Below are 15,313 nucleotides of genomic sequence, written 5' to 3' on the forward strand. Positions count from 1 at the left end.
TTCTTCATTTTGGGAGTCTATTTTGTGTACTTTAAGATGTTTAGCAGCATCCTTGACCTCTGTTCTCACTATATACCAGTAATCTCTCAAGTTTTGGCAACCAAAAGTGTCTCCAGACATCGCCACATATCTCCTGGGAGACAAAATATACCTTCATTTGAGAACCACTGGTTTAAGGGATTTAGAACCAACAAAAATAAAATTTTTAGGAAGTTTTTGAATCCTGTTACTTTTTTTTTTTTAAAAAAAGCTTTATTGAGATACTCATATACCATATAGTACAACAATTTTAAGTGTGTATTCAGTGGCTCTTTTTACTCACAGAGTTGCACAGCCATTGCCACAATCTAATTTTAGAACCTTTTCATAATCTCATGAAGAAACAAACCCCCATTAGCAGTCACTCCCCACTTCTCCTCTCCATTCTCCCAGCCACATGTTTGGTTATCTTTTTATGTTTACAGCCTCCTCAGTTAAGTCAGATCATAAAGCAAACCAAATCCTATTCAGAGTATGTTTGTTGAATGTTATTTGCAATGTAGGGAAACATATTCTTTCAGAGTCCCTTAGACATTTGTTTGGGCAGACTACAAGTTTAATCTGTAAAGGAAATCAATCTAAATAGATTTGGCTGAGTTAAGGATCATTTTAGTAGTATTCAGAACACTAAAAATTTCCCCTGCCACCTCCGCCTACCCCTGCAAGTTTTATTTCATAGAAATCAACAATTTTTGTTTCTCCTGGTCAATTCTAATAGAAAACCTCACCCCCTAGGCTGTGGACACAAAACACAATTATGAAACACATATACCTAAAATAATATTTGAACCTGCTGTATAACTATTATTAAATAGGTCATTTTCAATGAACTAGTAGTTTGATTAACTTATTTACAGGTAGATAGATAAATAGTTGGTTTTGTTTTGTTTGTTTTTCAAATTTGTGGGTCTATCTTACCTATACAATAATGTTACTTGCTATGTATGCACTGTAAGAAAAAACCTTGCAAATTATTTTTTTCCATAAGAAGAAATAAGGCCTAGTTGAATTATCTTGGGTCTATTTTTTTATCTATAAAATAGAAATTTTAATAACTGTCCTACTTCTTTCAAAGGATTGGTATGAAATACTAAAAGAATCAAATTAGTAGGAGTTGAAGGAAATTGGCAGTAACTTATACCTTCATCTTTTATTATTTTTACTTTCCCCCATGTTCCTGTATGTTTAAATGTTATTAAGGTGTCAGAATTTTTTAAAATGTTTTTTATAGTTAACCAAGCCATGTTTCTTTTGGTTTTAATGTATATAGTTAAAATTTATGCACCATATAAAATATTTTCAACAAATTAGATTAAGGGTCTTTAATAAATAGAGCTACACAAAGAAGACCTGAGTCCTAATGGATAAATGGAAAAGGATATAAACACACAATTCAGAAAGAATATTCAAATGGCCAATAAATATTTGAAAAAGATGTTCAACTCCATTAGGAATCAAATAAATACAGATAAAAGCAGTAAAATGCCATATTGGGTCTATTAATTATTAAAGTTTTTTTTTCCTTTTAAAATTAGTCTTTGATAATGCTGTCATAGTAATACATGGAAACATTTTTCTTGTTAGGAAGAAGAATTGTAACTGTTACAAGTATGGCTAAAGCTCTCATTGACCGTACCCTAATCTCAGATGCCTTTTTAGAGAGAAACATTCTTAATCAGTTTTTTATATATCTTTTCAGACCTTTTCTCATTTATTTACCACATGTGAATGTCATTGTAGGAAATATATAGTACCTGTGAGGGTATACATCATAATGTAAACATTTATCAGCAACTTTGATTGTTTTCACATAACTATTTGTTTTAAAGGATTATCTTATGTTAATACATAATGATTTCTTTCATTCTTTTTGATGGCTACAGATTATCCCACTGCATGTCTGTTCCACAGTTATTTATCTATTCCTCAATCCGTAGTTATATTTAGGCTATTTCTGATTTTTCACTGTTGCCAACACTGTTGCAATGAATATCCTTTTGTGGTCTGTGTTAAAAGAAAAGCAGAGTATGAGTAGAATGGGATTGCTGAGGAGAGGAGGCCATTACAGTTTCAAATAGAGCAGTCAGGATGGGTAGGCCACATTGAGAAGGTGACATTAGACCAAAGACTTATAGGAAGTAAAGAAGTTGAACATACACATATACTGGGGAGAGACCATTCTGGGCAGAGATTGCAAAAGCCCAAATTTGGGACCATGCCAAGTGTGTTCAGGGAACAGAAAAGAGCCCAGCATGGCTGAAGCAGAGTGAGCCAGGGGATGAAATTGGGGAGGTAATGGGTGGCTAGTTTACATGGGACCTTGTAGGCAATTATGAGGCCTTTGGCTTTTACTCTGAGTGAAATGGGACACCATTGCAGGATTTTAACCAGAGAAGTGACATGATCTGACTTTACATTTTATGATGATTTTTCTGGCAATTATAGGACTCGTAGAAGAAAGGAGGGCAGTGGTGGCAGAGAGACCAGTTAAGAAGCAATTGTAATAATCAAGCAAAAGAAAAAAATGCTGCCTTGGACAAAGGTGCAAGCAATAGGGGTGATGCTTGGATCCTGGATGTGTTTTGAAGAAGTCAGTAGAGTTTTGATAACAGAGTGTGAAAGAAAGACAGGAATAAAGAATAAGAATGATGCCACAGACTTTGGTATAAGCAGTCGATAGGATGGAATTGTATACTTGTCTTAAGAAATTAAAATTTTTTTCCTTGGTTTTTTTTTGTTTTTTTTTGAGACAGAGTCTTACTCTGTTGCCCAGGCTAGAGGGCTAGAGTTCAATGACATGATCATAGCTCACTGTAACCTCAAAATCCTGGGCTTAAGTGATCCTCCTGCCTCAGTCTCCCGAGTAGCTGGGACTACAAGCGCATGCCACCATGTCTGGCTAATTTTTCTATTTTTTGCGGAGATAGGGTCTTGCTCTGTTGCTTAGGCTGCTCTCGAACTCCTGGGCCTCAAGTGATCCTTCCACTTCAGCTTCCCAAAGTGCTAGGACTATAGGCATGAGTAAACATGGCTGGCTCAGAAATTTAAATTTTGATATGGTTAAATTTATCAGTATTTTCCTTTGTCTTTTGTTTGTAGATCTTGTATAAGAAGACCGTGCAGTTCTTCTGTATTTTGATCTAGTATTTCTATTTTATGTTTTGTTTTGATTTTTACATTTAAGTTTTAAAAAAACTGTTTGCAATTTACTTTTGTGAATGGTAAGAGATTTAGATCTAAACCTTCTCCTCCACCCTGTGTACACCCAGATGGCTAATAGTCTCAAGCCAAAACACTTGGTTATTTCCTCCTTTCTCTCTGATTTGAGGTGTCATTTTTATTAATACTAAATTTATACACACACACACACACACACACACATACACACACAGTCTGTTTTAGTCTGTGTGTTTAGTTCTGTTATTCTAGTCCTAAGCTGTTACTATAGCTTTATAACATATCTTTATTCTACTCTTCTGCTTTTTCAAAATTGTCTTAGTTAATCTTTCACATGTTGAATCAACTAGAGTTTCATGGAAAATTTTTGAATTTGTGATTGCCATTTACTTCATAGAATAATTTTAGAAAAGTTGACACATTTATAATAATGATTTTTTCCATCCAAGGACATATATTTCTCTCCATTCAGGTCTTGGTTTCTGTCCTTTATTAAATCTTCCTCAAGATCTTGTACATTTCTAATTAGATTTTCTTAGGTATTCATTGTCACTGTTATGATTGGAATATTTTTTTCTTTTTCTTTTTGAGTTGTTTAATGCTGGTGTAGAGGAAAACTGTTGATTTTCTTATGTTGATCTCTTATCTGGCCATCTTGCTGAAATGTCATATTTTAATAATGTATCATTAGTTTGTCTAATAATTTTCCATAGTTTTCCAAATATATAATTATATCTTTTGTAAATCATAACACTTTTGTTACTTCCCTTTAATTCTTTATTTCTTGTATAGCTCTATTATCTAGTTATTTTATTGCATTGATTTAGACCTTCAGGAAATATAAAATATTAGAGGTGAGAATAGGAATTGCTTCTGTTAGAAAGCATAGTAGCTATCAATTTTTTGTTTGCTAAATGCTTTTTAAAATCCTACTGAATTTCTCTTGTGCATGAGATGCATCAGGATTCTCATATACTTCTAGTGGAAATGTAAATGATTGCAACTCTTATATATACCTCTGTAATTTTGTAATCTGTATAAAGTCTTATAAATGTTTCATACCCTTTGACCTAGTAATCTCAATTCTAGGACTCTCTCGCTTGGAAATAAGAAGAAAAAATATTTTTGTTCAAGTTGCTCATTATTTATGTTATTTATGTATTACTCATAATAAGTGGAAATAATTTAAATGTCTACTAGTAGACTAATGGTTTTGTAAATTATGGTATATGTAAATGATGAAATATTGTACCATTATGTTATTTTAAAAGAATTTGTAGTAACTTGGAAGTACATATATTATTAAATAAAAGAGCAGACTACAGAATTGTTATGTAGTAGAATTACATTAGTGTCAAAATGCACTGAGTAAAGATTAGAACAAAGATTAGATCATTACATCAAAATGATATTAGTGGTAATCTATGAGTAATTATATACATTATTTTTTCTCCTTCATATTTTTCTGTGGTGAGTATGCATTGGTCTTAAAATCAGAAGAAAAAGAAAAAGTGTATGTGTTTGTAGTACTAAACAATTTACTTTCCTCAAAATAGTTAGAAAGGGAGAAATCTTAGCGTAGCCTCTAAATGGCAAGCTTAGTTGCAACTTTTCAAAGTAAAAAATTTTTGTAATACTCTTTTCAGAAAAGAATGGGTTGCAAATGTTATGTGATAGATTTGATACCTGAGAGAGAAGTACATGGTTTTGGTGGCAAGATTGTGATTTATACTCTGGAATCTGCTCCTAAATGATCTGAATGCTATATCAGTGAATCAGGAGGGAATTGTGGTAAAATATCTACTTGTTTGGTTTCTCACTGTCTTGCCACTTGTGTTGCATGTGTATTGCAAACTAGCTGTCATCTAGTAGTCCTATGATATACTGCTGGCCTAGTTTTGTAAGAAAGCTTCTATGTTTATATGGATTTTAGGTTATCATTCACTTTATTTAGAAAACATTCATGGAATATTTCCAGTACAACAGGAACTTTCATTAGCTAAGGGACAAATGACAAAAGCTCACAGATGTCCTCTGTTGACCAGCTTTTGTTGGAAATAGTTTATGATTAAAATTATAATGGAATGAGGTATGGTATCTGATTAGCAAAACCAGGAATACTTAAATTCGAATTCTACCAATCCTTGAGGTCCCTTAGGGAGCTAGGTATACTGAAATTCAGGTCAGAATTTATTGGCTTAGGTGCAGGCTCACTGCCTCAAAATCCAGAGAACTGGGCTAATCTATGTGGAATATGCCATTTTCCTTTTCTAGTTAAACTTACTTTTCCTTCTTCCTCTAAACTGAAATTCAGGTCTCAGATCTTTACTACTATATTGAGGCAAAAGACTATTTATGCCAAAGGAAAATGTGTGAGAAACAAAGTTTTTCTCAAACACCCATTCTAGACATTGTTGAGTATCCAGCAATCTAATATCTTGCTACCTACCAACCAACTGCAGTACCCCCCCCCCCCTTCCCCTTAGCTTGGCCCAGTTTCTATATTTGAAAAAAGCAGAATGAAAAAACAAAGAGTAAGAAAGATGGCTCAGCTGCTCCAAGCAGCCTTGGAATGCTTTTACCTCTGGCAGTGTGGAAGAAAGAAAAGAAGGGCCATCCTCAATCTGTTCCACCATGATGTATAGTTACAATACCAAGAAATCCTGAGTTATTTTAAGAATTATTTTATAACACAGTTTTAGTGGTAGGAGAGAAGTTAGAAACTAAAGTTTCAGAGGAGAAATAATAAGTAACTTCTTCCCTTCAGTGATTCCAATATTGATGGTGTTTTATAGATGTAAATATATAGTTTCTATAATGACTTACCTTTTACATTCTCACCAGCACTGTCATTGGCACAGCTTCCTATATATTTTAACATTTTTATCGCCAGTTTTTTCTTGACAAATTGAATACATAGCCATTTCAACAAACCAGCTTCCCCCCATCTAACAGCTTTTCCTATGCTTGTTTTTTATTATAGTCCTAATTTTCCTGATTGACTTATAACTAGTAGTAGTCTTATTAATGCAAATTTCATTCTCTAGTTAGTAAGTCATACTGTATCCAACTCATCCTACTAAAAAAATTATACTTCAAGAGAAATTTTTGTACTCATAATTTTAACATAGTGACAGCATCCACTAGCACATGGGCTGATCATGTGTTCATAAGTCTAGCATACCCAGGCAGTACATTTTTAGGAAGGAAAAATGAAAGGAGGCTTACTTAGCTCCCGAAGACCAATAATTTACAGTCTAGTTGGAAAGACAAAATAAATAATCAGTCATTCATAATATACATTCACTATATAGCTTGTCCATTATTATAATAAAATTATGCACATGATATGGGAAAATAAGGAAGAGATATCTGAGCCAGACTCAGAGAGGAACTTAATCAGAAAGACTTCTCAAAGGGATAACATATGAACTGAATTCTGTAAGAGGAATAGGCTTTTGCTAGATGATGGGAGATGGAGATTTTGGGTGGAAGAATGTGGAATATTCCAGCTATATTACTTAAAGGCCCAGAGCCAATCAAACATGGAATGTTAAAGGAAATAGGAGTTCACTGTAGGTAGTGGTGAGAGTGGGAGTGGAGGAGGAGTGCCAAGAGATGAAGCTATAAAAGTAAGCAAGAGCTAAATTATGAAGAGCTTATCTACTATGCTAGGAAATGTTGACCTTACTGTGAGTGTGTGGAGGGCCCATTGACTTTTGAGGGAACTAAATCTGCAGTATGGAGATTGGAAGGGAGAAAACTGATATAGTGGTGATAAGGCCCTGTACTAATGTACAATCAATGGAGAAAATGGACAAATTTGGGATATTTTGAAGAGATACACTCAACAGGGATTGTTGATCAACAAAAGTAATACATACAGCATAAAAGAGATTAGCCTTTGGAGTTAGCTAGATCCGGGTTCAAATGTCAGCTCTGTCACTCACTCGTTTTGTGACCCTGGATGTTTTACTTACCCCTCAGAACCTTAGTTTCCTTATCTTAAAATTGGAACAGACTATTCAGCCTGTAGGGATGTAAGGAGTAAGTGAAATAATATAACATATGTAAAGCATGCAGTAAAGTGCCGTACCACGTAGTGGATATAAAATGATAGCTGCCCTTGTTGTGAGGGATGAAGGAGATGGAGGGGAGTCAAGAATGACTTCCACATTTTCTATTTGATTAATGAGAAAGAGCTAGATTAGGAAAGTTGGGTAACCTGTCTTGTTCTTAGATTGCTTGTGAGCAATCTGGGATGGTAATGTTCCCTGGCAGATGACAGTAAGAGTATGACACTCCTGAGTAGAAGGTACAAATTTGGGAGACATCAGCTTACACATGGTATTACAAGTTATCAAAGTGGATGAGATCATCCAAGAAGAGAGTTAGATTGAGAAGTCAGAACCCTGGAGAGTAGCCTAGGAAGAATGGAGCAAGGGGAGCCTGACGAGAACATTGAAGTGGGGGTGGTCAGAGGAGTAGGAGGAACACCGGTGTGGAGCAGTATGAGTGAAGCTCAAGGAGGAGAGCAGTTCAAGAAGAGAGTGGGATTAGCAGCTCCAGAGGCTCCAGAGAGCTGGAGTAATAGCGAGGGGAAGAATATCTTTGGGTTTACTAACAAATTATTGGTTAACTTCTGTCATGATTTTTAGCAGAGTGATGGGATATATGCTTAATTTCAGTGGTTTGAGGAGAGAATGAGAGATGCGTAAAGACAACCAGTGTAGGTAAATCTCTTAAGAATGTGACATAAATTTTGATGTAAATGCTGATTTTAAAGAGCTAACAGAGAAGAAGGGGTTTCTGAGAAGGTTGAATGTTAGCTCAGAGAGTCAAGTTTCAAGAAGGATGTAGTGGTCAGTGGTGTCAAATGCAGCAGAGCAATCTTGTCATTGCTCACTGAGAAAATGTGCATTGGATTTGGCCATTAGGAGGAAGTCTGTGAACCAGGAACTAAGATTGTGTGGGGTATACTTTGAATGTTAGGCTTTGTTCAATGGAGAATGAGTGAAAGTTAATGAGCATGGAAGTGAGATGATCAGAACACCACTTTTTGATTTTCTGGCAGAAGTCTGCAGGATGGGATAGGAGGGAAGGGTCCATTTAGGCTAGTAAAGGCACAAAGTAACAAGGGCCTGGATCAGGGTGATGATGCTGGCGAAAGAAAGATAAGTGCAAGAGCTGTTACACAGGAGCACCTTTATAACTTGACAGTGGCTGGATGTAATGGGGAAAGAAGTAGCCTACAAGTTGACATTTTAAGGTTTTGAGTGTGAGTAATGAGAACAGGAGTAGCCAAACAGGGGCATTAGTATTAATAGAAGCAAGATTGGAAGATAAATTCATTTTTCATTTTTAAACTTTCATTTTTTTAAGCATATGTTATTGTATGGCTACTATGTTTTGATCACTGTTCCAGATACTAGAGTTACAGCAGTGAACATAGCAGGCAAGATCCCTGCTTTCACAGCACTTAACATTCAGAAGTGAGATGAAGACAGAAAAAAAATAGAATAAAAAGACAAGATACTTTAAGACAAGACAAAACTAGGTAATGATATAGAGATATATTGAGGGGAACCACTTTTAGATGGTGTGGTCAGGAATGGTATTTCTAAAGAGTAGCGATTGGAACTGAGACCAGAATATTAATAAGGAATCAACTATGCAAAGATCTGGGTGCAAAGGCATCCGTACCCAGACTGGAGAATATGTGCAAAGGCCCTAAAAAGGGAATGAGCTTGATTTGTTTGAGGGCCAAAAGAAAGGTCAGTATATCAGGAGCAGAAGGAGCAAGGGAGAGACTAATACAAGATGAGGTCTGAAAGGTAGATACAATTAAACTTAAGCAGGACCTTGAAGGTCTTGCTGTGGTTTGATGGCTTATTTAGCAGTGGAAATGAAAGAAAATTAGTATGTTGAACTCGAGCTCTCTGTGAGACATCTAGGTGAAGAAGTCAGTTATCAGGCTTAAATATATATAAACTCAAATATGATTTGCCTAGCATTATTCAGTGAAAGAACTTGCCAAGTTGTTTAGGCACTGAATAAGTAAACACTGATAACATGGAGGCTTGAGGAGTGTCTCAAGGAAATGGTCAAGGGATCTGAGGGATCAGAAATCCCTAGCAGTTCTTTAACATAATGAAGGTTATCTTAAATATCATTGCAACCTGAAAGAAACGACCAACTGTTGTATGAATAGTAGCTGGAAAAATTGTGGCCAGAAATATCTTATGACTTCATGGGATGTGAAGATTACTTGCCAACTTAAACTGCCTGCATCTCCATAGGGACCATGCAGTAAAGACTTTGTGTAGTGCTCGTTCAAACAGAACTCCCATTTCCAGAAATGCATTTTTTTTTTTTTTTTTTGCAGTAAACAGGGAGTATGTGTATCACTGTGCTAATAGGCACACAAATAGTTTGAATAGTTTGCTTAGTCAAGGTCATCCTTAAGGGATCTGGTTTTACTGAATATGTGCTCAAAAGATACACTGAGACGTAATAATTTTACTTTACATTTATGTATTGCTTTGCAGTTTTTATAGCCTTTACCCTTGGAAAATCAACTTGATCTTCAGAAACAACTCTTTAAAATAGATAGGGTAGGGGACAAGAATTTAGGGAGGTCAGTGTTAATATTTTAGAGTTGAGGAAACTGAGGGTCTCCGAGTGCACAGTGATAAATTAACAATTTCTGACTTCACTTACACTGCTTTACTTATCACACCATGCAAAGTCAAAGGTGAACAAAATGTAAACTTCAGTGGAGGTTTGTATCCTTAGGAAAACAGTGACAAAATATATTTTGTAATTTGTATTTTAGTTGTAGGTGCTACCAAAAGGATTCAGAGTGCTGTGGATACACAGAGGAGGGTGAGCTTGACTTTGACTGGGAGAGTCAGAGGTTTACTAATAATCTTATATAGAAAATGTGTGCCATTTTCCCACTTGGTAATTTTTATTGGCTTTTCTTGATTGCTCCATAAGTTTAAAGTACCACATGTTTATTTCAGCTAGCATATTTTATTCTTCTATTGCCACCCAGCTCAGTGGAGAGTAATAGTAATAATAGCTAACATGTAATGAACAATTCTGTGCCAGGCACTGTGATAAAGAATTTTTAAAAAATTAACTTCATTTAATCCTTATATCAACTCTCTGAGGTGGGAGCATTCCTTTATAAATTGGTGTTTTCAGTCCATTCACGTACTTGATATTCTCACACCTGATGGAGAGTGTAGAACTCTAAGAATGAAAAGGTAATTATATGGCATTGTACTTCAGGATAAAGTCAAGCCATGCAAATAGATATTTTTTGGTCATATTATGTATTATTTATTATATTTTTCCCTAAGTGAAGAAGCCAAGCTGGTATATGTACTAACCTGACAGATGAAATCTAAGCTATATAGCGTGAGTGAATAAAGTAATAATATGTTAAATGTCTTTTTATGGTTATGGTGACAATATGTAATCATCATAGGTGGTTGTGCATTTAAAAAAACACTTTCTGTGTTACTAAAATATGGCTAATCAGTAAAGACATATATACTTACACTATGTAGAAATGAGAAATGTCCATAAAACTTAATCCTTTGTTTAGTGACTTTTCACTCCTGTATTTTCTCAGCATGAATGAGATACGTTACCTACGTAGAAATGTTAATAATGCTTTGTGTATATATAGCATCTTTCATCTGAGTGCTTTTCAAATGTCTCGTGAATCCTTACAGTACTTCAGTGTGGTAGGTAGGTGTAGGGAGTATTATTATCTTCATTTTTTAGATGGAGAGAGAAATTAAGCCATAAAGAGGGTTAAATGATTTATGTATAGTCCTATCATCTAAAGAGGCAACCTGAGCTCCTAAAGTAAGAATATTATATTAATATTTTAGGAGGATTGACACATTGACCCCTTTACTTTTGTACTTTACACAGATTATTAGAACAAATGTGTTTGCTTTAAAATGTCCACTTGGAATTTTTTATCCCTTCTTTAGAAATAGAAAACATTATAATACTTTTTTTCTTCCTTTTTAGGTCAGCAGCAAGGACAAGATGGAGTAAAAGTCCAGCAAGCTACTATAGCCCCTGTAACTGTAGCAGTTGGAGGAATTGCTAATGCAACGATAGGTGCTGTTAGTCCTGACCAACTCACACAAGTGCATTTGCAGCAAGGCCAGCAAACTTCTGATCAAGAGGTACAACCTGGCAAGAGGCTTCGAAGAGTTGCTTGTTCCTGCCCTAATTGTAGGGAAGGAGAAGGAAGGTAAGTGCTCTATCTTAAACTCTCTCTCTGTGGAAGGCATAAAATAGTAGTTAAAGCTAAGTCATTGGTTAGGTACTTTGGACACTAGAACCTCACTACCTTTGCAGTCCGGAAGTTGAGATATAATATTACGAAGGGAATTAAGTTCATCTATTTTAGGAATGGAATTTGAGTGGCCCTTTGCCTTGTACCTTACACTTTTTAAGGATAGTTTTCTTTTCTCATGTATAATGCAAAATTTTTACAGATTTATTGATATAAAACTTACACAATTCATCCGTTTAAAGTGTACAATTTGGTGGTTTTTAAATATATTCAGAGTTATGTAGCTGTAACCATAATCAATTTTAGAAACTTTTTGTCATCTCCAGAAGAAATTCTATATCCTTTAGACATCACCCTCTCATCTCCTCAGCATTTCCATTCTAGGCAACCACTAAGCTAATTTCTCTTTGTAGATTTGCCTATTCTGGACAATTCATGTAAATGGAGTCATACAATATGTGGTCTTTTGAGACTGGCTTCTTTAATTTAGTATAATGTTTTCAGGGTTCAGGCAATATTATGGTGTTATGAGTACTTCATTCCTTTTTATGGATAAATAATATTCCATTGCATGGATATACAATATTTTGTTTATATTATCACTTGATGGACATTTGAGTTTATTTTCACTCATTGATTGTTATGATCAATGATAAACATTCATGTAAGTGTTTGTGTGGACATATATTTTCATTTCACTTTCATTTATATACCTAGAAATGGTATTGCTGGGTCATACAGCAACTCTGTGTTTAACCATTTGAGGACTGTTTTCCAAAGTGGCTGAACCATTTTATATTTCCACCACCAATGTATGAGGGTTCCAGTTTCTCTACATCATTGTCAGTACTTGTCATTATCTGACTTTTTGATTATAACTATCCTACTGGGTCTGAAATGGTATCTTAACGTGGTTTTGATTTACATTTTCCTGATGACTAATGATGTTGAGCCATCTTTCCATGTGCTTTTGGCTATTTGTATATCTTTGGAGAAATGTTTATTTAGATCCTTTGCCAATTTTTAATTATATTATTTGTCTTTTTATTATTGAATTATATCTTTATATAATCTAGATACAAGACCCTTATCAGATATATGATTTACAATATTGTATCCCATTGTGTGAATTGTCTTTATACTTTCTTGATAGTGTCCTTGAAGCACGAAAGTTTTTAATTTTGAAGTCCAGTTTTTTCTACTTTTTTCTTTGTTGGTTCCACTTTTGGTGTTATATCTAAGAATCCATTGCCAATTCTGAGGTTGTGAAGATTCCTAGGTTTTGGGGGGTTTTTTTTTTTGGTGGGAGGTAGAGTTTTACGGTTTTTGCTCTTACATTTAGGTCTTTAATCAATTTGGGGTTAACTTTTGTATATGGTATTAGGTAAGGGTCCATCTAGCACCATTTGTTGAAAAAACTATCCTTTCCCGCTTTAATTGTGCCACCCATGTTGAAAATCAGTTGACCATAGACAGACACATGGGCTTATTTCTGGACTCTCAATTCTATTCTATTGATCTATATGTCTGTCTTTATGCCAGTACCATACTGATTGATTACTTTGGATTTGTAATAACTTTGAAATTAGGAAATTTGAGCCCTCCATCTTTGTTATTCTTCAAAATTGTCTTGACTATTTAGGAACACTTGCAATTGCATGTGAATTTTAGAATCAGTTTGTCAGTTTCTACAAAGAAGCCAGATGGTATTCTAATGGGAATTGCACTGAATCTGTAGGTCAATTTGGAGACTATTGCCAACTTAAACAATATTATGTGTTTTGATTCATGCACGTGGAATGTTTTCCTATTTATTCAGCTATTCTCCAACTTCTTTCATAAGTGTTTTGTAGTTTTCAGAGTATAAGATTTACACTTTTGTTAAGTTTATTCCACTTTTATTCTTTTTGATACTATTGTAAATGGAACTATTTTATTATTCATTGCAAGTGTATAGAAATACATTGATTTTTGTATATTAATTTTATATCCTGTAACTTTTGCTGAACTCTTTCATTAGTAATAATAGTTTTTAACTGGATTCCTTAGGATTTCTATATGGAAGGTGATGGCATCTGTGAATAGACATAGTTTTACTGTTTCCTTTCCACTCTGGAGGAGTTCTATTTCTTTTTCTTACCTAATTGCCCTCTCTAGAACCTTCAGTACAGTATTGAATAGAATTGGCAAAATTACACATCCTTGTTTTGTTTCTATTAATACTTAAGAGAAAAGCATAACTACGTTGTTAGTTCTGGGGCCCTTAATCAAGTTGAGGAAGCTCCCTCTATTCCTGTTTTGTTGAGTATTTTTATGAAACAATATTGGATTATGTCATGCTTTTGTGCATTTGTTGAGTTGATAATGTGGTTTTTGTTTTTTATTTTATTAATATAGTATATTAATTGATTGTCAGATATTACAGCACTTTTGCATTCCTGAGATGTATCTAACATGGTCATGGTATGTAATTTTTTCTATATGTTTCTGGATTCAGTTTGCTAGTATTTTGTTAAGGATTTTTACATCCATACTCATAAGAGTTATTGGTCTGTGGTTTTCTTTTTTTGTAATGTCTTTTTCTGGTTTTGGAAATGTTAATACTAGCCTTACAGAATGAGTATCCCCTCCAGTTATATTTTGTGGAAGAGTTTGTGAAAAATTGGTATTAGTACTTTAAGTGTTTTGTGGAATTCAACAATGAAGCTGTCTGGTCCTGGGCTTTTCTGGAGAGTAGTATTAATTACTAATTCAGTCTCTTTACTTGTAATAAGTTTATTCTGATTATCTATTTGTTCTTGAGTCAGTTTTATCTTTCTAGGAGTTTGTCCATCTCCTTTGAGTTATCTAAGTAATTGGCATAGAATTGTTCATAGGAATACCTTTGTAATCCTTTTTATTTCTGTAAGGTTAGTAGTGATGTCTCCTCTTTCATTTCTGATTTTATTAATTTGAGTCTTCTCTTTTTTTCTTGGTCAGTATAGCTTAAAGCTTTGTTAATTTTGTTGACCTTTTCTAAGAATCTCAGTGTTTGACATTTATTCTGACCCCAGGAAGGCTCCTCTCAGCTTTATTTACTCGCTTCTCTTTGACAAAATAGCCAGCCTGCAGTTTAGCCTATATCTCCAATGAGTCTATTAATCTCTTCCCATTTGCCTTTTGCTATAATCTGCAGTTTTTTTGAGAGCACCCTTAGACTTGAACTTCACACTCTGTAGCAAATGGAGTCTGTTCCTTTGGGAAGAGATTTGGAACTCTCTGTTTTTTGGTGTGCTTCTCCCTCTGGCTAAAATTTCTGAGTCATGGCTCTCCAGCTGGGGTTTGGAACAATGACACATTTCTCTCTGAGTGATAACCCTGCTTTAGGAGCTGAGCATTTGGTGGCAGGGGCAGAAGTAGCCTCAGGTCTTCTTAGCTTGCCTCTGCAGACTTAGAACCTACACGTGATGAATTATGAATGGGCCGGGTCAAGAGCAGTCTGGACCTCAGCATTTTCATCACACCACATCCAAGGTAGAGCCTCAAGGTTGAGGGCTGGATTTCACCCACACTTGCTTGGAACTGAGCCTCAGCAACAAGTACCTGGGGTTAGGATGAGAAATGCAGATGTCTCCTGGGGGAGCTAGCCCTCTGACTGGGAGGTGGGAAGAGAGGGATCCCTATTCTTGGCTACAATAGTCCATAATGTGCCTGGGTCATGGAGGTGGGAGGGAGAAGGGAAGGAGTGAGTGTTGGGTCACAGGCTCTCACTGTTCTTACCGAGTTCTGTGA

At 35.1% G+C, this 15,313-nt stretch overlaps 1 protein-coding gene across 1 annotated transcript in view; it reads left to right on the forward strand.

Annotated features, from left to right (window-relative positions):
* The window catches only part of SP4 (Sp4 transcription factor), a 75,032-nt gene that overhangs the window by 33,695 nt on the left and 26,024 nt on the right, over positions 1–15,313 (forward strand). The window contains exon 4 of the mRNA XM_045564449.1: positions 11,269–11,497. Within this exon, the coding sequence (XP_045420405.1) occupies positions 11,269–11,497 (229 nt within the window). The remainder of the gene's footprint in view (positions 1–11,268; positions 11,498–15,313) is intronic.

This window comes from Lemur catta, chromosome 11 (genome assembly GCF_020740605.2).
Source record: "Lemur catta isolate mLemCat1 chromosome 11, mLemCat1.pri, whole genome shotgun sequence".
NCBI classification, from domain to species: Eukaryota; Metazoa; Chordata; class Mammalia; order Primates; family Lemuridae; genus Lemur; species Lemur catta.